Here is a 26,662-nt window from a genome sequence, read left to right on the forward strand (position 1 = left end):
ATTTTAGAGCTTCAACAAATAAAAAAAAAATGTAACCAAAACAAGAAATAACACAAAATATGGAAATATTATTTTCAAATTGTTCGAAGCTCGATCCAGGGATCGAGTTAGTTAAAAAAGAGTAACCTTTCGCGATTAAACAAAAAAAAAAATACTGATGTTCGTATTTTTAACGACTACAGAGATAGAAATTTTTTAGTGAAACCAGTATTCGTAAAAGCTGGTCGGAATTGCTCGATTTGGCGTGGAATAACTCGACGGGGGAAAAAAAGAAACGGAAGTTACGAATAACCGAATAAGATGCAAAGTCTTTAGGTTGGAATCGCGATAGAGAAAATGTTAGATTCGTGAAAAAAAATTATTTATAAAAATATAGTCCACCGTTCGATCTAATTTGGTTCCATCCCAGTAAGTACTATTATTACTTACTTCTGACAAAAAGAAAACGACGACATTAAGTAACTTCAAGCTTGACAAGCGTCCTTGCCAAACTCTATCCTGAACAAAAAGTATTTACAAAGTATGTGGTATTTCCTTGTTTTGCTTTTTAAATATTAAAAAGTAGTTAAAAACATACAAAAATTTATATTCCAAATTTTGTGTCCCTCCTGTCAATTCTCTATATTATTTCAGTCGCCACGATTATTTATGTCTATATTACAATTCCTTCAGTTTCATTCAGTTCGATAAAGAATTGTTTTAGAGAATAATATCGATTTTTACTATTCACTGTAATATTATAAGGAAGCACTTTCTCCCCTTTATTTGCAGATTAGCAGTGTCATCTTTTCCACAATTTTTGTTGCCACTATGATTGTTAAGGGGTTGAAGAAAGCATAGATTTGTTGGAGAATCGTCCGATCGGGGTTTAGGGTAGACGAAAAATACCGTGTAAATACGTTGGTAATCCCCTGTTTTCGTTACTCTAAGCACGGCAAAATCTTCGAGAATGGATAACGATACTCCCGGTAGGTGCGGATTAGAGAATCGTGGCGTGTGGAAGAACGTCGGAGGATAAGTTCTTGCAGATGCCCATGCTAGAAGGCGTGTCCGGGAGACTCGAAGGCGCCAGAAGACACACTGCCATTGTAGCTTCCAACTTCTGACGATGCTGGTCCTCCTTCCTTCTTCCCTTTCGCTTCCTCTTCCTCGTACCTCCTGCCGTCAACACGACCTCTCCTCTTTGCACCCTTTGCTACACGACTATCGTCTGCCAGTATCACGCTGGCCCTTCAGTCCTCGAGCACCAGCGAAAATTCTCTCTTTTTCTTTTCCCCCGATTCCGAAGCCAATCGACCGTGCCCAACTACAGCACACTCTACCTACCCCAATATTTTCTATTCCCTCATGAAACTTTCAATTGACCCTCGTGCTTCAACTATTACGAATGTGAAATACGGTTCGCCGGTTCTTTAACCATAGACGCGTGGCATAATGATGTCCAGGGAACGGGAATCGATCGCTTTCTACTCTGAATTCCGTACCTACTACTTTTACAACTTTACTCTTTATCATTTAACACGTTCCACGTTCCATCAGTTTAAAAAAGGATTGTAGGACCTATGTCGATTAGAGATTTTTTACATTTTTCGATGACTACTGTAAGCTTCTGAAAAGTCTTAGATCCTGTATTTTCCAGTGTCAATGAACGAACATTGCGAGGAAAAACGTCGGTTTTCCGGAGGTCCATGCATGGACGATCAGTAAATCTCGAGCCACCGAAGGCAAACGAGCTGTAGGACGTTGCGTGACGACAATCGACCACGACGGGACACAAGGAACGGCCAGGATCAGCGTCAAGACCGTACCGCGAAGGAGAGGAGCCCAAATCACAGCCCGACCACAGTGACTCACGTCACAATGGGGTAATTCTGGGACCTCGACGAGGACAGACCGACCGAGTAGGACTTTAGGTCGCTAACGAGGGGTCAGCAGGCGTTCGAAACCTTAGCACGAGGTACGATGCACCGACACGAACTAGCAATTTATGGGTAATGATTCGAAGGTGCAACGGGATGCAACCAATTTTTACGGAACAGCCGCCACACTTTCAGTTTACAAGCAAATACCCGTGCTACGAGGTCGAGGAATCAGTGTTTTTTATATTAACAATGTCGTTTGTTCGCTATCTGCATTTCGAGGCTTAGCGAAGCAACGCGTATATTATTTATCGTTTATCTGTCGTCGTTACAGTCGGATAAAAGGTTAATAATATCGTTTCCAAAGTGGGCAAAACACTTTCGAAGTACTGAGCAGTGTTGGTAAACAAGGATGCGGAGGACATGTCGCTTGGCTACTTCGAAAGCAAGAGCCGATGCACTTTACCCGAGGATGCACCGAGCAGATGCAACGACGATGTATTTAGAAACGCGACACAAGGCACGCTCGCTTCCGTCTGCCTGCATGGTCACAAAGTTACATCTCGTAAATTGCGTTTGTCAACAACGGCTAATTGCCTCTGGGAATGTTACTCAACTATGAAGAGCCTGCCTCATAATTAGGCCGATGGAACATCGGGAAATTCAATTATTTGCCGTGCATAAACAGAAGAAACTTGGAATTGTCATTGATTCGAAAAACGCCATATTGGCGAACACCCGTACCTTTTTTGGTCTGAAGGAACTCGTCTACCTAACTGAAAACATACTCCTCCTCTCCCTCAAATAAATTTAATAGAACACAGTTCTTAACACTAGATTCAGAAATCTATTATGTTCACAATTAAACTAAAATACGATTTTGCTTCGATTAAATTCGACATAGATTGCTAAAAAATAGTATTTATGAGCTCTCCGGTGTTAAGTTTGAAATCTGAATAGTGTTAAGATATGTAACTCTGTAAAAACTGGAATACCTCGAGTAAAAAATATTTTATTATAGTCTTGATGAGTTCTGGCTAAATAGTTGCTAAAGTGTTTCTGAAATCGATTAAAATTCATCAGATTGCACAGATATTAAACGTTACTCGAACAGTGAAGTTCAATCATTCGATTGCTCCGTAATGTTTTGATAAAGTAAAACGTCAGTAATATTCTGAGCTTCACAATCCTATCGTTAAAATAACCATGAAATTTAAGCACAGGATTTTCCTAACATTACTGTCTTTAACAAGATTACTATGCCCTTTCAAATCACGACAATGCGTTCATTAACGATATAAATTCATTTCCGTTTGCACCGTTCGCTGATCTTTCGGCGATTCGATTCTCAATATATCGAACTACTTTCGAGCATTGTGCAGGTAGGACGAATGATTTTCAATAAAAGTTGCCTTAAAAGAAATTTTAATCCAAGGATTTTGCTATTTCTTATCTGTTTAATTTCTAAACTTGAAAAGAGCAATTAATCTACTAACTTTTACTGAATCGTACATCTTTTATTATCAAATTATTAATCGAAACTAAATTCTTTCTAATTACACATGAAGATATTCAGTATTTTACTGTTACCTAACGAACGTTCTTAATTTAAAATCAATGATAACAAACTTTAGCTACTGTACTCGATACTAAACAGTGATACTTTGGGATTTAAGTAGTAAAACCATTAACTGGTCAGACGTTTACAAACTGAGCCTGATCTTCTTAGAATCCGAATAGTTAAACAATCGGAATATGATGCAATATACTACAATGTTCAGCATGCAAATAAATTTATTCCTTTTTGTGTACCTCGTGCAAACATTGTTATCCGATTTAATTAAATACATTTAATGGTTAACTCGCTTTTATTGGAACTCAAAATCAAATTGAAATCCATGCAAATCCATTACATGAAATTTTAAAACAATTATTTTCAACCATATATAATTCCTGACCAAACAATCTCACATTCAGAATGATCTGTGACTGCAAATTAAAACCAATGAAACGGTCGACGCTACGACAAATAAACAGAAGGGTATTTTTTAAAAACGTAGCTACCGTGTTATGAGGGTGGTTGAATATAGTTCCTGACCGTAGTACATGTAGTTAACAGGAGTCCTGCGCATCAACAGTAGATGATACTGTAACTTCCTACACACATGGAAGTGGTAATCCTGATTCTGGAAAGGCACCTCCTCCATAGTATATACACGATCTAGCGGTTAAGTTGAGTGGGTGACATAACGAGGTTAGCAAGGAAAGCAAGGACAGGCTTTCAACGGAATACTGCCTATACCGTTTGCTGGCAACCTCATCCTTCTCCACCTCCTCCACCTTCTACACGTCACTGCCTCCATCCCACTTGACTCGTGCCCCTTCTAATCCTCTGTTTCCACCAGTGCTTCTCCTGTTTTAGCTTCGGCTCCTCTACAACCTCCTACAAACCTGCTTTTGTTGTGCGATGGCCCGACCTACGACACTAGCTACCCCTTCTACAATCAACTTATTCCCCTAAAACACCGACAGGCATATACAGCGACCATCAAAAGTGGCACACGCTTATAGATTATTCAAAACGCTGATTTAAATGCACTATATTTTATTGCAACCAATGCACAGTAATCTAGAAAGTGATAACTTTGACCAAAAGTCGCTGATACGCGGTGCAATTTATATCTTTTCGTTTAACGTAAATTTCAAGCTACGACTGATTTTAATTCACTATATTTCCACGAAAGTCGTCACCTATAATTTGCCACCCATTTAAATATATTAAATGTCCTCGACGTTTGTTAAGAACTTGACTATTTTATCATTAAATAATTGCAATATATGTCGGTTTAAACTACATACTGTATAACACGTTGAAACTAATCTTTAATTATGCTCGTGATTATAAAATTGGAGAAACTAAAAATCCAGAATAAAATAGTAGGCACTGAATTTTCTGATCTGAGTAAATTCGTATCGTTTATCAATTTTCTTTAATCGGCGTCGCGACGAAGCCAAACGAGAAATGTTCGCACGGCGGAACAAGTTAATTTCATGAAGTGACGTTGGATATATTTAAGATTTTAATTAAGCGAGATAGAATGAACGCGCAACTAAATTTTGTTGAGCAATATAACGTTTGTTTTAAATCTGATTGCAAACCATTTAAAGGGGGAGGGGGGAAGGTGGACTTTTGTACAGAGAAAGTTCGTTCCAGAAATATGCTTGAATAGCTGTCAGTGGTATTTCGCAAACGAGGAGTCATTTAAACGCTTATGAGCACTTGACGCTGATAGGAAAGTCAAATGCACTGTTTCCCCTTTCATCCCCTATCGCCTCCCACTCCTTCTTCCATTTTGCTTCGTAGACTGCCGTTCCTTTCCCAGTACAAAACGCTTCAACAAATCGCTATAAGCGCTTCCGACGATGCCAAACTTCTTCCTCCTTTTATGCAGAAAACTCGCATCCATTTTAACATATTTATTTACCGATGACGGCTACGCGAAAACCGGGTTCACGAAATTTATAATTCCTTTCGGACTCTTCGTTCCGCCTTATAATTTTTTAAACTTTCGCTCGACGTTCTCTCGATCGACTCGATGGGAATTATTTGCTTAAACAATTTAAACGATTTCGAAACTTTATAGAAAAATCTGTGCAATCAGAATCGACTACCAAATAATTGTCTATTCAATATACACCAGAAAAGCTCAGTTATAATAGTAATTATAGTTTAAACTATTTACTAGCATTTTCCGTTTCTCGATATGGACCGATTTCAAACGACCGATCCCGGAATCGAAACTCGATTACGAATGTATTCAAAATCGATTCGTAGGAAACGATTTTCTTCGGTCGCTTTCGCGTCTGCCCAGCGAAAAACAAACACGCTCATCCTTCGAAAATGTTTACGCGGATAGCTGATAGCAAACTCATAAAATAATATGACGCATCCGAGAGCGCCGCAAATGCGACGCATGAATACATTCCGACGCTGCCACCGCAGTTTTGTTTATTTCATTTTGTTTGCCCAACAACAAGGTATCCCCAATTTCCAGGACCAATATCGTCGTTAATATTGATTTCCACCATGGAGTAAAATGAAACGACGACGCCGTGCAACGCGCCGGTACAATTACACGCGGATGACTCCTCGCGCGTACAGTTGACGCGTGTACACAAACAGACATTAATCTTCATAGGTAAATCTATGCATGATGCACGGCGTGGCCGGGAATAGAATTATTATTATGTGTAGGTGTTGAAGCAATAGAAATGCCTAACAAGATTTATCGCGCGAATAACAATTTGCGTTCGATAGCGAGCGTCGCTATTTGTTCTTTAAACCGAATGAAAGATTAAGAATTGGAAAAAAAGAATGATTTATAGGTTTTGCACCCCCTCAAATCAATCTTGTTGCAAATCAAATTCGAGAAATGATAAATAAAATATTTTAATTGCTTGCTTAATTTACAAGAAATTGTTCTTAGAACCGGCTACCGAGGACTCTGAAATTATTCCAGATTGCCTTTCCTTTGCTATCGAGTCGTGACGCAAGCTGAATGGAGTCCTCACAAAACAGTACTCGACGCGAAAATTGGCGAAAAAGTGCCAAACAGGAAACTTCGAAAAGGGAAAACAGAGAACCCCCAATGAAGTAAATAATTTAAAATCTCGATAGCAGAACTTCCGATCGCTTATATAAGTGGCGGGAAAGTAGAAATAATTTTTCTGCGAAAACCGATTAGGGGGATTACTTTATTATGATATAATAGCGTGAAATGTATAGTCATCGCCAAGACGAGGCGGCAGTGAATACGCCTTGAAAGAATAGAAGAATTATACTTAAATTAAGAGAACCATATAGACGGATATGGATTTACTGGCAACGACGTAATCCATTTATTTGAACTGCCATTCAACGAATGATAAACAAAAGGGGCTATCAAAAGCTAGAAGCTCGGTGAAAGAATTTCGTTCATATCGTTTTCAAGCTTCGGCCATGATCCGTTACAGTCGCTTATTTCTTTCACGTGTGAAAATAATGCTCGTGACTGTATGAATATATTGCGCCCATATATGCCGGGCTCTTTATTGTCGGGGTGGCAAGAGCCGCTACAGACGAGTAAACGTTTCTTTTGTTTCCTTTGATTGATCGTTATCGGACGCATACGAATATCAAAACTGTTCCACTGGGAGTAATAATTTTTATGCCTTCTACCAACAATACGAGATATTTTATGATCCGAGTCGCAGACTTTTTTTTTTGAAATTTCTCGAGTAATTTCTCGCGCGAAATCGCGTCTATTATTATGGATAAATGCCCTCCTTGGCAAATTGAAATATATTATCGAAACACAAAATGAAACGTAAATTTTCAAACCTCTATCCATCTGAAAAATATTGAATGTAAACTTATTAAAATTACACGTTTCGTTTACACTGGGAGTGACAAAGGAAAAATATGTTTTCAATCGACACTTGACTAAGTCCTATAATTACTATTTAGACCCAAAATTATTTTATTTTTAGCAACTCATTCGGAGACTAGACACAAGTTTTTAACATAATATACGCCACGAAAATAAGTATTTACCATTTGACAGAATAAACAAACTCCAAATTAAGAACCACTGGGGATCGGCGAACGCGTTAACGCGTAACACAATAAATATCAAGGGGAAGAGACTAAAGGGTAGATATTGGGATGACAGAAATTGATATACGCGCAAGTGGGTTGCCATGAATAATGTAAAACGGCATCAAAGACAACTTGTGTACAAAATTGTAAAAGGCTACGACGGCTACGGTCTACTCTTTCACTCGTATTCCCCGGCGTTCGCTATTACTGTTCCTAATTGCATCTCGAGAATTCAGGGGAGCAAAAATGGTATAATGATACTCGACGTTGCTCCTCGTTTCGAGTGCATCGAGCCTCCTGCAATTCTCTTTCACCCCCACGCACTCCTCGCAGTTCTCGTTTCATCACGGTTTGCTGCCGAAATCACGACGAACCTCGTCTCCCAAACTTAAACGTTGCGTTCGCTTTTATTTATTCCCCGCGCCGAAAAGAAGACGGTTTTAAACTAATTTGCCAGAAACTTTTCTGTTAACGTCAACGAATGCACGAATTATAAATATTTAATTAGTACCGTAACGAATTTCAGGTACATAATGTAAAATTAAAGCCTGGTAAGGAAGAAATACTAAAAAGAGAGCAGTACCCTTTCTAGGAGCTGATGTTTGAAACGTTCAATCAAATGGAATATTGATCGTTCATGTTTTCAAGAGAACATAAGCCAAGTTAATGGAAAACGACTCTTCTTCTCAACATGCTATTTTTGGAGTTGCATCGAGGGTGCCAATATTTTCTTCGATATCAATTCACCGACAGAACATTCGACTCTAATTTCGACCAAAGGTGTTATAATTATTTGTTTTTAACGAACAGTTACTATTGAATCGGTTCCTTCGCTAACGAAATCTACGTCTCGTATTTTTAAAGAAATAACGAATAATAATATAACCGCTAGCGAAATAACGAAAGCTTCGCAATTGCCTGTATCTACATAACGTGTACAACAAATATTATATCAAGATACACGGCTAAAATGGATTAAAAATATAACGAAGCACAAAACTGCAAGGCTAGAATTCGCGAAAAATCACGTAACCTAGAAGAATGAAAAACTGTGATATTTTCTGATGAATTTAAATATCATTGGCATGAGAAAGCAGATAAATAAATCAATTTTTTCAACGACTTTTTTGATTTGTTTCTTGGACGAAAATCACGAACCGATTTTCCTCATGGAAGTGTTCTGATATTTCATCATCATTACAGCTGGCTTCTTCGCGGGTCAAATGACACGCTGATAATGATGTATGTGGAGTAGATGAGTCTATTTAGGTATCTATGGTCATGTAATGGATTATTGGTTATTAATCACCGTACTCGTGCCATGTGTCACTAGTAACTATTCGGAGTTGAAATAGATCAAAAGTGTAAACAGTTGTCGAAATAATGTTATAAGCGATATTTTGAATTAATTAAGATATCACTACCATTATTAAATTCAACAGTCGTTTTCTTTAAATTGCACGTTTTTATGAAAAATAGAAAAATGTGCAAAGAGGCGAGGTACATCAAAAATTTTATAACGGAAAACGTAATTTGAAATTAAAAAAGGCGGATAGTTAATTGCCACGTAACGTTCATAGTATTTAGAAGGCAACAACGTTCGCACATGAAATCTAACGAGACCATATGCTGCATTTCGAGCAATTTATATAAAATAATGTCAACCAGAACCGCACGATTTGCGCACATTGCCGCTATAGAATAAAACAGCCGAACAACTGGCGAGAAACGTGCAGATTTAAAGCACAATTTCATAACTTTTAGCTTTCGTATAATCTCGGTCAACGTATTGTTATTTACGATATCATAACGTTTTTCCATTCTAATTTCGATAAGAAAATTTATGGACTATTCTTGTCGTACCCAAATTGTATTTTAAACATTTTTACTATCATTCCTATTAATTTAATTTACTGTTTAAACCTTTAGCATTGAAAAGTTACGAAAACCTCAGGCAACAAATTAAACAAAAATTTAATCTATCGTATTCGAAAGAGTAAAATAATTTCTCTATTATTTCTTATCTAAATGTACGCAACTAAATGAGGAAAAAGTTTAGTTGTAAAGATTGTTGAGAATACGAATAATAGTTTAAAATTTGTTGACCAGTGATATTATCTTCGATTAAAATAGTATGAAAGTGTACATACCTTGCCTGCGTACATTCACTACACTGTTATTGTCGCTGTGCAGATTAAACTAAACAGTATTATAATTGTTATGGCCATAGGTAATAATAATTACAGTGAATCTTTCCTAAGAGGCACGAAAATTCCTGCTGTAAGAGACGCGTGATTATCCTCATCGTTTCTTGGAACTGTTCGCCTCATAGACAAGCAAGATAACGTCAAGCTTTTGGTTACTGAAACAAAGGAAATAAAAATTTCTAACCATTATATTTGATCCATGGAGTTTTTTACGAAAACGTTTCACGATTTTAAAATAATTTGATCGTCCAGTGGCCACGTTTCTCGTTGATCTCGTACTAATTTCGTAACTACAAACTCGATACGGACTACTACCAGGTCATTGTCCATTTCAACTACGTATGTTTACTAAACGCTTCGCTGCACGAGTACTCTGCTCGTTTGACAAGACTGAAGCTAACCAGATTAAGGTGAACATTGGTATCTCGTGCTTGCACAATAGCCAATAACCAATCCTTGAACCGAACAAAGCAATAATCTTTAATAATTTTGCAGTCGATTAACACGCTGATCATCCACGTTACTTTACGTCGAGGAACTAAAAAAATTAATCCCCAATGTCAGACGCTACAGAAAATTAAGTTCGCTGCTCGCTATCTTCTGTTAATACACCTAACTTGAAAGATAAAATACTAAAAGATTTAAAAACAATTGGTCAAAAATTGGCGTATGTAGTACAAATGAAACGATACAAACTATTTTCTCAAAAGCTGCTGAAAATATCGTATTTTTAATACAGAGACTAATCTCTTCGCGTGCAAAAAAAAGTCTCTAAACGCGTACCGATAGCCGAATCAGGAAATCGTTTTCAATCAATCGCCATAAGCATTAAAACGCACTTTGCCTTTGGAATAGTCTGTATTTCGTAGCGACTCGGAGAATCTTTATCGGAAGACGATACACGATTACAAGGAAACAAGTTAATCCGGGAGGAAGGTCCAAATAGGGGAAGAGAACCATCTGTGCCAGGAGTCGCACACGATGGCGGAATGTAAATGGGGAATTCGGTGAGATCTTTCTTCGTAATGAACACGGTTATACTGGAAGTTGTTGGGTGGTGTGGTACTTTGCCTTGTGCATTTTACGGTATTCTCGCGTTAATACGATAAGAGAGAGTAGTCTCTGTCGGGCATGCCTATAATTTAAATTGTCCGCCTTCTCGTCTCTCGCTAATGCGAGGCGATACTTAAAGTAGAACGTTTGTACCGTGGTAATAACTCTCTAACTCCGGTCCGATTCTAAAGTATGAACCTTTCGTATCCCATACAACCACGTTTTCATTGTTAAAGCGAAACTCTACGAGGAGGGGTAGAGAGTGGTGCTTTATAATCCAAAGGGGCGCGTGGAAGAAAATTTTTAACGCTGGAAAAACAACTTAATCCGTAGAAGTTTGAAAACTGGTGAAATATTTTACGCATTTCTATTTCGACCAAAAGATGTCTGCATTTGGATGCAAATAACTATGGAAATAACCGTTGATGTGCCTTTTGAATTTACTTTTTACTGTATCGACTGAGAGATTTTTTTTAATGCCAATTGTATTCGTTCATGGTGAAAGTAAACAACAATTATCAGATACCTATACGTTTCTCGTCCCTCTCGTATCGAGACTATAAAAAAATTATCAAAAAAAAAAAGTTTCGGTAAACCGGTAGCATGGAGATTAAAAAACACAAGTCAGGAATAAAGTATCATTGCCATAGTGGCTGCATATTCTCGGAATCCCCATGCGAGTACAGGGCAACTGCAGTAAATCCTTTTATTGTGCCACTGGTTCGGTACTGGACGGTGACACAATGAAAGGGCGAAAATTCAATCGCTTCTTATCTCTTTTCGATGCGAGACTCTCGCTCGCGTTTGTGTAAATACGATGGGAACAAGTGTGAAAATAGTAAAAACAACTGAGAAACGACGGAATTTCTATGTAAAATTCTATCGCAACTTTCGGAAAACGTTCCAGTGAATATTACACAGCGTTTGTGGTTGCTCACCACGTTATTCGTGATTTACAAGAACAATATTTGCACATTCAACGAACTACATTATATTCGCCGTACAAATAAAATATATTTCGAATATAATACTCCTGACAATGCAACGGTGATCGATTGTTTGTTCTTCGTTTGTTTACACAGGCAAATTGTTTCGATTTCGATGTGACTAGTAATTCTCAGAAACGAACCGTAATTTCAACAATTAAATAACTACAATTTGTGTTTAAATTATTTAACTATGTGTTTAGTAATTATAAATAAAGTTAAATATTATTTGAAAGTCGAGTAAAAAGTGATGTGTCAAAGTAAATAACAAAACAAACATTGAAGACGGCATAAATAATAGTTGTGGTTACGGTCATCGGATAGGGGATGAAATACCCTTTAAAATGAGCGCTCGTACGAGTCGATAGCTTCATTAGTTCCGAAGATATAGCGATTTTAATTTCAAGTCGATGCGGTGGCTAGTTTCGGAGATAGAGTTTGTTTACGTTTCGTCGTTGCGCTCGCGCGCGTTCATTGATCTCGCGCGCGTAGATAGTGAACAGTGCGTAGTAAATTCTTGGAAATACTACGCCCGAAACTAGGTCACGACAGTCACGTACGCGAGGTAGGTCAGCACCACGCACGTGCGACAAGGAGGTCCGACTCCGCTAGACAAAGACAGAGATAGTCGAATTAAAAAAATTACCTTTTACATAAATTGCGATATCTCGGAAACGGAAAGTCCGATCGTCAAAAACGAAAAGCCATTTTAAAGAGGAAGCTTTGCCGCTGCCAACGATGCCTCAATTATTAATAAAACACTAGTAGTTTCGAAACTGCACGCGTCTAAAGTTTTAGTAGTTTTAATACGCGTGAATAGGCTGTTGTACATGCAGCGGACAGCGAGATGGTCGGATTAAAAAAAATTACCTTTTACATAAATTGCGATATCTCGAAAACGGATAGTCCGATCGTCAAAAACCAAAAGCCATTTTAAAGAGGAAGCTTTGCCGCTGCCAACGATGCCTCAATTATTAATAAAACACTAGTAGTTTCGAAACTGCACGCGCCTAAAGTTTTAGTAGTTTTAATACGCATGAATAGGCTGTTGTACATGCGGCGGACAGCGAGATAGTCGGATTAAAAAAAATTACCTTTTACATAAATTGCGATATCTCGAAAACGGATAGTCCGATCGTCAAAAACCAAAAACCATTTTAAAGGGGAGGCCTTGCCGCTTCTAACAATCGTTCAATTATTGATAAAGCACGAGTAGTTTCGGGACTGTACGCATGTAAAGTTTTATTATTTTTAATACGCGCTAATAGACATTTCTAAGGCGGAGAGACAGTAAATAACGGGATTTAAAAAATTATCCTTTCATATAAATTACGATATCTCGAAAATGAAAAGTCCGATTGACATAAACCAAAAACCATTTTAAAGAGGAAGCTTTTCCGCTTCTATTGATGGCTCAGTTGTGCAGAAAACACTAGTAGTTTCGAAACTGCACGCGTGTGAACTTCGACTATTTTTAAAACGTTGTTAGACTGTTCTAAGACAGTGGAAACTGAAGATTTCTGTCATCTTTATTACATATATATTTCCTATTTATATCACAAGCTAACCAGAATTTGATACCAAATTTTGCCCTGTGTTTTCACAAAAAAATATAAATCGTTCAACCTCTCATGGTAGATTTAATGTTAAAATGTATCACGTTGATGACTGAAATTCGCTTTCAATCGCGGCGAAATATATTGTTTTCAGAACGATCTCTGGTCGAGAAGCGTATTATTGAAACGCGTACAGTCGTGGAAATCTTTGGATACACCTAAAGAACGTAGTCGGTCGTTTATAGTCGACCGCTTCTAAGTAATCTCTTTCTACGGTAGGAAAAGTGAGACGCCGGGGTGACTTTAACGAGCCAACGAAATGGAGAATTCGAGATCAGGAAAATACCTTAGCCCCCTAGTCAGATACTATCCTGCATTTCCGTATCAGCGAGTAAGCGATCTCGAACCAACCGTCCTGTATTTCATGTCCAAGGAAAAGTTTCTGTTCCGTAGCAGCCGCAGCCGTAGCCGCAGCCGCAGTCGATACCTTTGGCTGCGAGTGCAAGTCTTCCCGATACTCGAACGTACACAATCTATCTGCAAGAATCTTCCGAAATTTCCAATAAGACGTACCTTTCAACGAATTTTTGTTGCACGCAACGAAAATTTCCTCTGTCGCGACGAGAAATATATACCGAACGTTTACAAGGGAAATTAAAATTACAAAAATTTAGTAAAGCGTGGATTCTATGCTATGGATCTCGCGATTCGCGAGCACCTTGCTACGGTACTGTACGACTAAATAAGGGAAATCAGGCCTGGAGATTCTCAATTCGTCGGAATTTTGTCGCGAATTCATTCCCAGGGATCGAGCCTCCGAATCTCTAGCTGAATACCAGCCACGCGTAAATCGTTTGACGTGGAGAGTGAACGAGATAAACCAGAAGCGAGCCGAACAGCGTCTCCTATTAGACGCGCTCGGTCGCCGAACTTCAAAGCGACGCCGCGCGTGTATCGGTGTCACGGCAACTGGCGCAAACAAAAAACTTCTATATTGCTCGTTGTACGTTCATCAGAGTATCATCAGTGGATTGGTGATATCCTCGCGGTGACAGTAAGTCCCAACACGACCTCGTTCCAACTATTTTTAATTATACGATGTTTACGCTTTTACGAATATCGTTCCAACAATCTACGGGAGTTTGCAAATTAACCCTCTTGCAAATCAAATTCACCTGACTCGAAACCGAAATGCCAAGAACTCTCTCTAAGAAGCTAAAGTAGATTCGAACAGTCCAACTATTTTGTTTCGACAATTATAGTGAACACGTTCGTTAGAACTGTTAGAATGAAATGCAGACTCTTCATTCTTTCTATCATCATATTCTCTCAGAAGCTATAATCATTTGGTAAACACAATTAATGGCGTGCAAACATTTTCATACCATAGTCGAACATAATTACGAATCCCATGTATAACAACGTGGTAATTGTTATTGAATAAGTAATTCTCCATGAATGTTTTAACAATAGAAGCTCAACAATGTTTTAGAGAGATTTGATTTGCAAAAGGTTTAGAACTATTAGAATGAAATGCACTCTTCACTCTTTCTACCATCATATTCTCTCAGAAGCTATAATCATTTGGTAAACACAATTAATGGCGTGCAAACATTTTCGTACCATAGTCGAACGTAATTACGAATCCCATATATAACAACGTGGTAATTGTTATTGAATAAACAATGAATGTTTTAACAATAGAAGCTCAACAACTTTTGATTTGCAAAAGGTTCAACTTGGAGTGAGAGACCTGTATTTTAAGCGACGTTGAATAAATAAATAATAATATAAACAAACGTATCGGTGAGGATCGTTGGAACGCCCGTTGAGTAAATAATTGTGAAGCCGTGATGTGATGAAGTGATTGCGTAAAATTTGAAAAAATTCATTCGCAGACATAACTGTTCGGTTGTTACAAGCCGCGCCGGTGGTTCCATTGTTAACGATATAATAACAATAGGCCGCTTCGTTATTCAACGGCGTCAATTATTCTAGAATAGATCAATTGTGCGGCTCGGCCGACGCGTTCCGGTTTTTCGCATAATCGAGTGGCATTTTGGCAACTGGCGAGGTTCTACAAACGAGTGACTTCTTTTTGTCTGCAGATCAGATAACGCTAATTACACCAGTACATTACACGAGTGGAAGGTCTGAAATAATGAGTGCGCCCCGGCGTTCCATGTGCGCCCGTTCACATTTTCCTCTGGAAATGCCTATCGCGTAGGTAGACGTGGTTGTCCTAATTACCTACGGCCCGACGAGACGCCTTCTTGCCTGCATGTAAACACCTTCATTACCACTCAACTGCTTCATAAAATATCTCCACCCTTCATCCAACCTCCCACTACAAATACCTATTCACTACAGACTCAATACGCAGAATCTTACGAACGCGATGTTTCCAAACGAAACGCTGTCCACACAATCTTAGAAATGCGTCGCATTTGCCTCGACCAACGTTAAACATTAATCCGTAATTAGAACAAACCTTAACGCGTAATTAACACCCTTACAATGGACCATATTTGATGATAAGAAATTACTAAAACAGTCGTTGTGTAAACCTTGCGCGAAATTTCCTACGAGAGCAGCATTTAATTTGTCAGAGACTTATTTTTGTAATTCATCTAGCAATATTGACATTAGTAACGCAACATTTAAAATAATACTCTTATTTTCACGATGCAAGATATTCAATAATATTTTTAGTGATAAATAAATGAATTTTCTATGTAATTTTAAATAATTTTTCTTAAATATTAGTAACTTGATCGAGAAACGTATGAAATTACTATCTATTGTGTTCAAACGACAATGTATTACCATAACAATCAACGACGAGAATCGTTCGCGAAACATCAGTTTTAATAACAGCCGAAAAGTGTCATAAAATCCATAGTCTTCCAACGGTAACAATAACCTTAAGTATTATATTTTACTCAGTCTCGCAAACTTTCATTATTAACGTTTTTCAAGATACCATTTTTAAATTAAAGCTCACTTTGAGAACTAATTAACGTCGTATTCAGTAATTTAACAAAATACGAGGCAAATTACAGCGGAGTTGTAAATAGCCTTGGAACTTGAAGGACGTTGCTCGGTGAAAAGCCTGTTCACGTGTACGCGGCGAATTTCCAAGGTGCAATTCTAAGATTGCTGAAACGCGTGTTTCCCTAATAATTTTGGTTTTCGCGAGTCAAGTAAAACATTCAAATATTATGTTTTTCAAAACCAAGAAATGAATTAGTGGATGTCAAAGAATTTAATGTAAAGTAAATAAAATAGTAAAATCTCTAGAGAATAACTAGAATTTAATATTCTTCATGGCTCTTAGGGGTTAATTTGACCTCGTAAAATTTTCGTTCCATCCATCGTCGGTGTCAAAAAGGCGATCTGTTCTTGCTAATTTTGTTCTGAATATTGATCTGTTCGTGCCGAGAGTTCATAGAATTTTTTTCTAAGTTAGGCGAGTGCTAAGTGAGTTCTTGCAAGTGGAATTGTTGATCAGAGTGACAGAACTAGGGAGTGGTGATGTGCGGGAAAATTCATGAGCTAGAGTTAATCAGTTTTCAGAGAGCAAAAAAGGAGGGATTGAAAGTTTGGTGACTCGATGGAAGGAAAGTCCTCGTGCACCGTTATTAAGGACGTTTATTAACGATGTTGAGGCTCGTATTTATAAATTAATACAATAAGGTTTCGTTCTTCGATCCTCATTGTCATCTTGGAGAAGACAAAATAAAAGATCACATATTAATTTGTTAATTGCGAAGTTGCTATTACCTTGTTCCTCTTTGGAAATTTAAGACTATGTAAAACCTCCTTTCTACCTTATGAATATAAAAAAAAACTACTTTGTTCAAAGAATGTAGTATAATTGTTTCATTATCATTTAACAAATTAAATAACAAGGAAAGTGTAATCTCGAAAGTTTCAGGAATGGCAAATTTTGAGAATCATTATTTACAAAAATCCTGATTCACTATAGATACTATTACACATTTCATTTCTTGGATTTCCTGCTCGACAAATGATCATATTCCGTCAAATTGTTTACGACGTACGCGTAAGTAGACAGAATATATATGTCATTCCATCAGACATTATTACGAATAGTTGATCAAACGCGAGTACTCACGTACATATACACAAGGATGTATATTCGGACTGGCAAAGGAGCAGCGGTACTTTTATTTTCCCTTTTTAGCAATCGGTAGAACCAGCTCTAAGTCTGCACCATCCCCCTTCATCCCCCCTAGTCCTCCGCCCTCACGATTGAACGTGAGCCCAACATCAGAATAAAACTACGTCGAATGCTACCCCCATCACGTTAACGTCTCTCTTCCATCTTCTATCGTGGAGACCATTTATTTCGATCTTAACCAATGTCTTTTCAGGCTTCTCTTCAAACTGTAACGAAACGATTTTGGCGTCCAATAGAAATTGTAATGGTTCCGACGTTGAAATATACTTTAAAAGAAGTGTATAAGAATCGAGAAACATCAACTATACGCTTCAAGTCGACTGACAATTTGTCCAATCATACAAATTTGCATTTAGGAGTTTTTAATATACATATACTTTGCAATCATCTCTTATTCGTTTCTTCGGTCCCCGAGCGACCAGAATAATCGTCCTTCTCACAGTATTCTCTTTTTCATAATATTTTATTTTGTTATTCCCATCGTTATTTATTCCAAAATATTAAAATGGGTGACATGACTTTTCACTAAAGAGCTAAACAAATCTCAAGATTAGATGTTAAAGAAAATGAATCTAGCTAGGACTCTTGGATTCTAAAAACAAAGTTTCGGTTTCGTCGATAATTTCAATGGTTTGGTCTCCCACTCAGAGGTATAAAAAGTGAATAAAACGAAGGCGTTCGTGAAATTCGGTAAGCTTGCGTTTTCGAGGTTTCGAAGAATGTTTGTACGTTTCCTTTCGGAGAAACGGCAGGTTAATGGCGTAACATTGTCATGAAAGCGCACATTGAATGTGGAAATGTCTTTGTCGCGATAAGAATCGACGGGTGACATCAGGAAAGGGGCCTCGGATATAGCCGTGAGTAAGACAGCAGCCGAAACGGGCACAGCTATAGCCATGGCTGAAAGTGGCAGGCAGGCAGGCAAAGGGGTTGAGCTGTTCCCTTGAGAGCTTGCTCAGCTCCCGCGTGCTACAGCACCGTCTCCATGGCGCGATCTATCGCCCCATTGACCGCTACTCCATTATCAGGATAGTAATGCTGTAACCCCGTATCCGCAACCCTGCCCTCCGTGTCACTCCCATTCCTTATTTTCACGGCCAGCCAGCCTCCTTTCTTGGTTTATCGGGAAACCTCTTTGTTAAGAGTGTCTGACAACGTCGGGAAATATTCTCTCAGAGAGCTGGCTTATTGTCCAGGGACACCTTCGTCAGCCGTACTATTTCAGATCAATGGAACGGTTCGTTATTTCGTTACGCCGCCATCAGCGAGCGAAAGGAATATTCGTACGACTGGTTTTCTCGCGATAACTCCGTACGATGCATTAACAACACTAACAATAGCAATACTCTTAGATGAAGTACCTAATGGAACTCAGTACGGAAGAAAACTGAAAGGAAATACTATTCTTCGTCGAACATCAATCACGTTGGAACGATCGAATACTCGAAATTTAGCTAAGATTATTGCCTCGATCCCAAACACTTCCACCATAACTTTACAGAGTTTATGCGAAATACCGCGCAGCAGCGACGCAACCGGAATTTTTATCAGCAATATTATCATATACGAATCGTTCTTTATACGATCTCGTGCATCATATTCTACCTTTAAGACGATCCTTTATCGATTTACCGAACGACCGTAAATGTCACAGTCAGTACGTTCCCGAAATTCGTCTAAAATAAACGCGTATTTCCGGCGCGAAGTTATTTTGCCAGGCGTACAGCTAATCCGTTTTATCGTGTTTTTCGGTGCTCGTAAATATTAAGAACAGCAAATAATGGAAGTTTTGCGTATGTGAAGCCATAAATCGCACAGGTACTTGGCCAATTGCCAACAAGGACATACTCGTGCCAATGAACAGAAGAAAAAGCCAAAGAAGCACCGAACCCTTCTATGATTTAAGCTTCGTTATCGAGAACGCTTGAAATCTTGTCTTCTAAAAGACTGAACGTTCTTACGCGACGAAAATTGGTATCGTGATTTTATTTGCTCTATCATCCGTGACAATTGCAGCTGCATCGATGCTTCTTAATGCGCTTTAATGCAAAATAACAGAAACGAGCGGTCACTGACAAACGAGGGAAACGAACGAACGTTAAAAATGAAACAGTCGAATACCGTTCGTGAAATTTATATTTGAAACGTGGCCATCATATTGTGGTGCATGAAAATCTGATCAACATTTAGCAAATTTACGAAGAGCATCGAGTTATTGGTTCGGTTTTTATTAACGGTAGCTGGCTCGTATTGGCCAGTACCAAAATAATTGGAAATACTGCCGAGTCGGTTAAACAAAATGTTCAATAATAAACTCTACCAGATATATGCAAATTAATTTTTTTAAAACAGATTGATACATTTGCACACGTTCGTAATATAAAACGTGGCTCGTATCGACCATAGACGTTTCAGTAAATCGTAATTACATTAATGTAATTCGCGAATGAAAATGAAAAATTAAAGTTTCTGGAAACGATATGATCAAACATAAAGAAAAATCTACATAATAATATATTTCAATTTTTTAAATACTAAACATGTTAGGACATTTTCAAACCTGTGATTATGATGGTCTCCCGACGTGAACTATTTTTGGGGTCCCGATCGCCTATTTACGCGTGCAATTATGATCTTAGAAGTTGCTTTCTTGTCACAAAATGTCCGCTTTTCCACGCCAAATCAGGAGGTCGAAGCCTGCATATACAAATTTTATTAATACCACGTTTGATTAGGATAAATTGAACAGGTGATGTAATTATGAATTATTTCTCTCTTTACTTGCAAGAAAATGGCACGTAAAAAATGCTACGCGAAAGAAATGCAACTTACACAGTGAAAAATTCAAGGAATTTCCCAATATTATGTCGAAGGAGGTATATTGCTCGGCGTGGATTGCAGAATAATAAAAAAAGACATCAAATCAGACAGACAATCTTTGATAAATTTTTTCAGAACCGATTTAAATTAAATTGCAATTCCAATAAAATAGAAATACACAAATTTCTACTACTTTTATATACGTACTATTTCTCGATATTATTGGATACGCAACAGCAGGGAAATATTTTTACGAGAACTTGAGGGACCCTTATTGACTGATAACGATTCGTAATTTTTTTTCGGAGCAAGAAGAGACTGGTTTGTTGGAATACGAGAATTTCTATCTTCTTCGATATGATATGAAATGCGGTTTGTGCAAGACATCGTTCCAAAACATATCAGCGAATTCGATAACAACAGACGACAAGCAAAAGGCGGGTCAAAGTGACTCGGAATTTGCCTGGCGATGGCGGAATATCGACCACTAGCTTGAATTTTCATACACATTTTATATCATGGAACACAATAATTTTGTACACCTAACGATAATATACAGGGTGTTCGGCCACCCCTGGGAAAAATTTTAATAAGAGATTCTAGAGGCCAAAGTAAGACGAAAATCAAGAATATCAATTTGTTGATCGAGGCTCCGTTAAAAAGTTATAGAAACATTTCCTGTTTACACTTTTAAGTGCGTCTTTTAAAATTTATGTCACAAAATATTGGAAAACGACCGAAATGCAGAAACGTTTCTATTTCAAACGAAAAACAAAATGTAAGATTAACTTACAAGGTGAGAACGAAAACGATTTTAAAATAAGTCGACAGGTGTTCGAGCATTTTTCACATCGGTCCCTTATTTATAGAATACATAAGCATTTGAAATTATGCGCATTGCGTGACGGAATATATCAGGCGTGAGTGGAGATCTCTTGGGGTAAATGTGGGAATTACCGCGGCTTTCCAACCAAGGTAAACTTTACTAGAGAAAATAGGACGCGCGCGTGAAACTATTGACACCTTTCTGAAATCATTTTTTAAGGTCAAGTATTTAGGTACATTCTCAAAAAAAAAAAAAAATTAAAACGTCTTAAAATACCAAGATTTTGAACAGTTCTGACGCAATCATTTTTTCATACAAGGTCTCACGACCATGAACGAGCAAAGTGCAATTTTATTACTGTATTACGGTATTGTGATTTTATTTATTTACTATTTCGTACAATATGACCGCAACATATTGTGACGCAAGTTTATGTTTTTACGGTGGTACATAAACGGCAAGCCCCGCTGATATGAACATAACCGACATGCGCTATGAATACTGTAAAGATGGTAGGCTATACTTCTGCAAGATGTGCAAGCGTTGGCCAATGTTACGAGTCGTTCTATAGAGAATGCTGTGAGCTTGAAGCCGCAAGGATGCTCAAATTAATTACGGACTTGTTTCTGATTCTGCAGCGAAGTAGCTTCTGATGCAGGTGTAATTAAATTATACATGGTTGCTACACCCATTAGAAAGTTAATGATAAAAACCTTTATTAATCGACGCTGAAACGCACTTTCTAATTATATTATTAATTGTTCCTGCCACAACTCCGTCGTTCGAATATTGATTGACCTTAAAAGTCTCTCCTTAAATTTATTCCTTCGGTGTAAAAGTACATTTACGTAAATAATATTTTTGCTGATAATGTGATCGTAATAAAAGTATAAAGGAAATAAATTAGTACAAAAATAGAGGAAAGAAATAATGAAAGATATATTTTACTTTAAATTACAACCATTAAGGTCTTAGGTCAAGGTAGTCAAAAAATAAGATGGCCTTAACAGGATTGCAGGAAAATTACACGTGTAAATTACGTTAATTCTAAACAATTCACGAGACGATGGTCGATTCGCGACCCTGCATGATACACATGAACCTAGATAACTGCACAACAGAAAATAGGGGCAGATGTTTCGGACACGAAGCACCTTTAGCAGGTGGATCACGTAGCGAGGGACATCTCAACAGATAGAAGTCGAGGCAGGGACTTCCACAACGGTTGAGCAGTCCAAATGGGAATACACCTTTTCGTTCCCCGTAACAGTGAACGTCCGAGAGTACAACCCTATTGCGAAGGAGGGATCGTTGTCAGCGAATTTTGCAATGACCTGCACGAGAACTCCGGTGCATTCAAATTTTCACCTTTGATCGGTCCATGTCGCGTACACAGTAACCACGTAGTACATTTTACAGGGGAACGCGATTTCACGAATAAGAACTTCGCGCAGAATAATGGAATTTCGTAAATTTCTTTTGAAATTGAAATAAATTATTACGGAAACTCGAATAAGTTAAAGTTCGTTCTATTAACGCAATATTACTAAACTGGTACGAACGCGTCACGTATCTGTTAAAAATTTGCCTAAATTTTACCCTACATACAAGCGTATACATGTATTTGCAATTTGTGATAAAGGATCGCGCATAGATTTAAGTTCCATTAAAAGGATAACACAACACGGTTTGTTTAATTTAATTCGTGTATACGTGACACGATTTCCAAAACTTTTCCGATGGATTTATTTACAAAAAATAGCGTTATCATGTTTCGTTTGTAAAGTACTCTGTTACGAATCAATCTCGTGCGTAAATCATTGTTGTTTCAAGTAAATTTTTTCCCCCGTGATTTTATCTTTGTTTAGAATTCGATAAAGAATAATTTGTAGCGACTGTGTTCCGTCGACGAACGAGAATTGTCCGCTGTTGCTGTCTATTTATAAAAAATTACGCAATAAACTGAAATTTACGGACCGCGGTTTATAGTATCTGTCTTTTTCCAATCTTCGCTCCTCGGAAACTCTACTAACTCCGCTTTCGCTCTTATATAATAGTATGGAATATTGGAGTGAAACGAAGCAAGTGAACTATGAAATAAATTGAACGTTTCCTATTTATTCGACATCGAGGCGAGAAACCTCAATCTCCATCGTCCAGTACGCAATTGACTGTTTGTATTTATTTCTACTCTATTTTCCTTATAAAATTCCATTTTAACCAATTTTGTTCGACGATTCCCATTTTCTAAAAGCATTTTAAAATTTATTCGGTAAATGTATTTGAATACTATATTACTTACTAAGTAAACTCAAATCGAAGCGCGTACTAAAGAAGAAACGAACGTATTTCTAATAATTAACAGTTTTAATAAACTGTTGAACAACGAGCCGATTGTTTATTATAGAGTTCATTCATCCATTGCCTTGCTAATTAGTTAATGATAATTATTCGAGCTCATCGATTTCTCGAATCGATTATTCTAAATCATAACAAAAATGGCTGCTACGGAGTGCACATGTCAAGTAGCTTTTCGGTCTTGATAAACAAAGATTTTTGACCAAAGGACGCGTGAAACATTGTTTAGTAATCGTTTGTATAGTTCGTAGATGTCACGTGTACGTAGAATTTAAAATAATATTGAAAAAGTGATAAAAAAAAAGCTGGCAGCTAAGACAGAGAATCAAAACAGTAACGAAAACGTCGAAGGTGGCGTTGAGGTTATGGACAACTTCGTTAAAATCGAAAAAATAGGGGAAGGGACCTATGGGGTGGTTTACAAGGCCAAAGATAAGCAGACTGGAAAGCTGGTGGCACTTAAGAAAATTCGTCTTGAGACGTACGTCGTTTATAATATTTATATATGAAAAACCCTTTTACCTGCGATGCATACCTATGCCGGATAATAAATCGTTCGTGAGCATATCCTCTATTAACTAAATAATAAGTGTACGATACCTTTAATAAACATTTCAAGTTATAGAGATGTAATTGACAAAGCTTCAGTGCATTTAAGAATACATTAAAAACCTATGTTTTTGATCATTTTAACAAAGCAAGGTGTAATATTTGTATTAATTCATGCCCCCCACACATAGATGTATATAAATATAAAAAATAATATAAGATTAACAGATATTTTTACTTGTTATATGCGTAAAGGTATTTCATTTTTCTTGATTTAATAATCTGTTCACCTTATAAACGTTTGAGCAATTTTCACATTTCAGGAATTATTAGAACATTTTTATCCAACAATCCTTGTCTTTCATCATACAAATAACTGTCAAGGATAGTTTCAATTAAATTACCACATTGGCTAAGCTTTCGCTTACATGCATTGCTAACACATCTGCTAATTTGCACATTGGGGTCAGCTGAATCTGCAGGGGCCACGTTATACTAAATTTTCGTAGCACCACATTATTCAGCTTGTCCCATTGTGTCATGCTCGCCTGGTTTTAAATTTTATATCTTTTAATGAATTCATCATTCCTACAAATGCTATTAGTGAGATTTTCCTCTATAAATTTATTCTGTAATAGACCTACTTTACTAAATGTAGTGCACAATCCTATATTAATAACAAAGTTAATCAAATTAGTCTGTCATTTGTGTTTGTTAAAATTGATTCTGTTACTTTTGTTTTTACTTTTATTATGGTACAAAATCATAAGATTTATATTATCACACATATACATGATAATATATTTACGCCACAAATATTTTAAGTGTAAAGAACAAGCAACTACCTATCTATGTACATATTTCCATTATGCATTTTTATTTAAAAAAATAAAACGTTCCATTTTGTGTCCCATTTTATCATCAAATACTAATAAACGTTTGTAATAAAGTAACATTAATTTGCATCAGGGAAAGTGAAGGTGTTCCATCCACTGCTATTCGAGAAATATCATTATTAAGAGAACTTGCACATCCAAATATTGTACAACTATTTGATGTGGTAGATGGTGACAAACATCTTTATCTTGTTTTTGAATTTTTACAACAAGACTTGAAAAAATTACTAGACACTGTTAAGGGAGGGTTAGATCAGGCTCTTGTGAAGGTATTGCTTTCAAAAGTAATTAAAATGGGAAGTAGATTCATATGCCATTCAAATACATATCTCAAATTTTTACAGAGTTACCTACATCAATTATTGAAAGCAATTTCCTTCTGTCATCTCAATTGCATTTTACACAGAGATCTAAAACCTCAGAATCTATTAATAGATCACGAGGGTCATATAAAATTGGCAGATTTTGGATTAGCAAGAACATTTGGTGTTCCTGTTCGAATGTACACGCATGAAATAATAACCCTTTGGTACAGAGCACCAGAGATACTACTAGGAACTAAATTATACTCCAATGCAGTGGACGTTTGGAGCCTTGGTTGTATATTTGCAGAGATGGTATCATAACTGATATCAATGAAATATTTTTTTTTTTTGCATAAAGCATGAATTGTTCATATTAAAGAATCGTTTATTTAAATATAATTTTAACTTTTAAAAATAGTAAAATTATTCTCATAGGCAACAAGGAGAGCATTGTTCCCAGGTGATTCAGAAATAGATCAACTATTTAGGATATTTCGTACATTAGGTACACCTGATGAAAGCATGTGGCCAGGTGTATCACAATTAACTGATTATACATCAATGTTTCCAAGGTGGGAACCTAGATGCTTAGACGAAGTTGTGCCTTCTTTTAATTCTGATGCCAAAGATTTGCTACTGGTGAGAATCATGTTACAAATGAACATGTATTTAAATCATTTTTATTCGCATTAATTTTATTATTTTCTGTTTTAATAGAAACTCCTGACTTATGATCCTAATCAGAGGATAACAGCCAAGAAAGGATTAAGCCATCCTTATTTTACTGGAGTTACGTTAGTTCCACCACCATTACCAAAGAAAAATTAATTGATGCATTGTCTTTTAATTTACTATCATAATTATTTTTCATAACAATATAAAACTGCCCGTTAAATAATTTTAAATTTATTGTTTTATTTATCCCAGATAAAGTACTTTTGCCCGATCATCAATCTTTTGTTTATTTCGCATAATGAATTTTCATTAGGTAGTGCGTCATCAAAGATTATAACCATAATATTTAAAAATGTTTTTTATATTTGTACGATGTTTTATTATAATAAAATGAAATGTATGGATTTTACCGAACAATCTTTTACTGAGTGTAAGCTCTGTTTTATTAGTTCCTTACAAGAGAGTTGCTTTAATGATTTTCCTCTTTCGTGAAAAATTTCTATATTTCGGACGATTATTCCTATCGTATTACTCATTGAAAGTAAGTAAACCTATTTCGTATTTATATAAAAATATATACAATAACCATTAAATGTTAAAATTGCAAACAATGCTCTCGATATTGTTATAATGTAACTACAAAATGTGCATTCTAATAATCAATATGCAGTAAATGCTATCCACCGAAACATTTTGTTTCATGTGTGTAGACACACCGTACAAAATAATT

General features: G+C 36.9%; 1 protein-coding gene across 3 annotated transcripts; it reads left to right on the plus strand.

Moving 5' to 3' along the window:
• Window positions 1-23,632: 23,632 nt before the first annotated feature.
• Window positions 23,633-26,341, plus strand: LOC143351843 (cyclin-dependent kinase 2). 3 transcript variants are annotated; one of them, XM_076783869.1, is made up of 5 exons: window positions 23,633-24,065; window positions 25,026-25,221; window positions 25,297-25,569; window positions 25,693-25,896; window positions 25,975-26,341. In XM_076783869.1, exons 1-5 carry the CDS (start codon window positions 24,013-24,015, stop codon window positions 26,083-26,085), a joined length of 837 nt encoding a protein of 278 aa, XP_076639984.1. In that variant the 5' UTR covers window positions 23,633-24,012; the 3' UTR covers window positions 26,086-26,341. The 3 variants fall into 3 exon arrangements, with proteins under 3 accessions (XP_076639984.1, XP_076639982.1, XP_076639983.1); XM_076783867.1 differs by having other exon boundaries at window positions 23,633-24,061; XM_076783868.1 differs by having other exon boundaries at window positions 23,634-23,988.
• The last annotated feature ends 321 nt before the right edge of the window (window positions 26,342-26,662 follow it).

This window comes from Colletes latitarsis, chromosome 2 (assembly GCF_051014445.1).
Source record: "Colletes latitarsis isolate SP2378_abdomen chromosome 2, iyColLati1, whole genome shotgun sequence".
Lineage (NCBI taxonomy): Eukaryota > Metazoa > Arthropoda > Insecta > Hymenoptera > Colletidae > Colletes > Colletes latitarsis.

Excerpts from the sequence above, each read along its gene's own strand:
- LOC143351843 (XM_076783867.1), top strand. The coding sequence starts at position 23,916 with ATGGGGTGGTTTACAAGGCCAAAGATAAGCAGACTGGAAAGCTGGTGG. Across the intron at positions 25,570-25,692 it reads GTTGTATATTTGCAGAGATG|GCAACAAGGAGAGCATTGTT; the intron begins GTATCATAACTG and ends TTATTCTCATAG. Across the intron at positions 25,897-25,974 it reads ATGCCAAAGATTTGCTACTG|AAACTCCTGACTTATGATCC; the intron begins GTGAGAATCATG and ends CTGTTTTAATAG.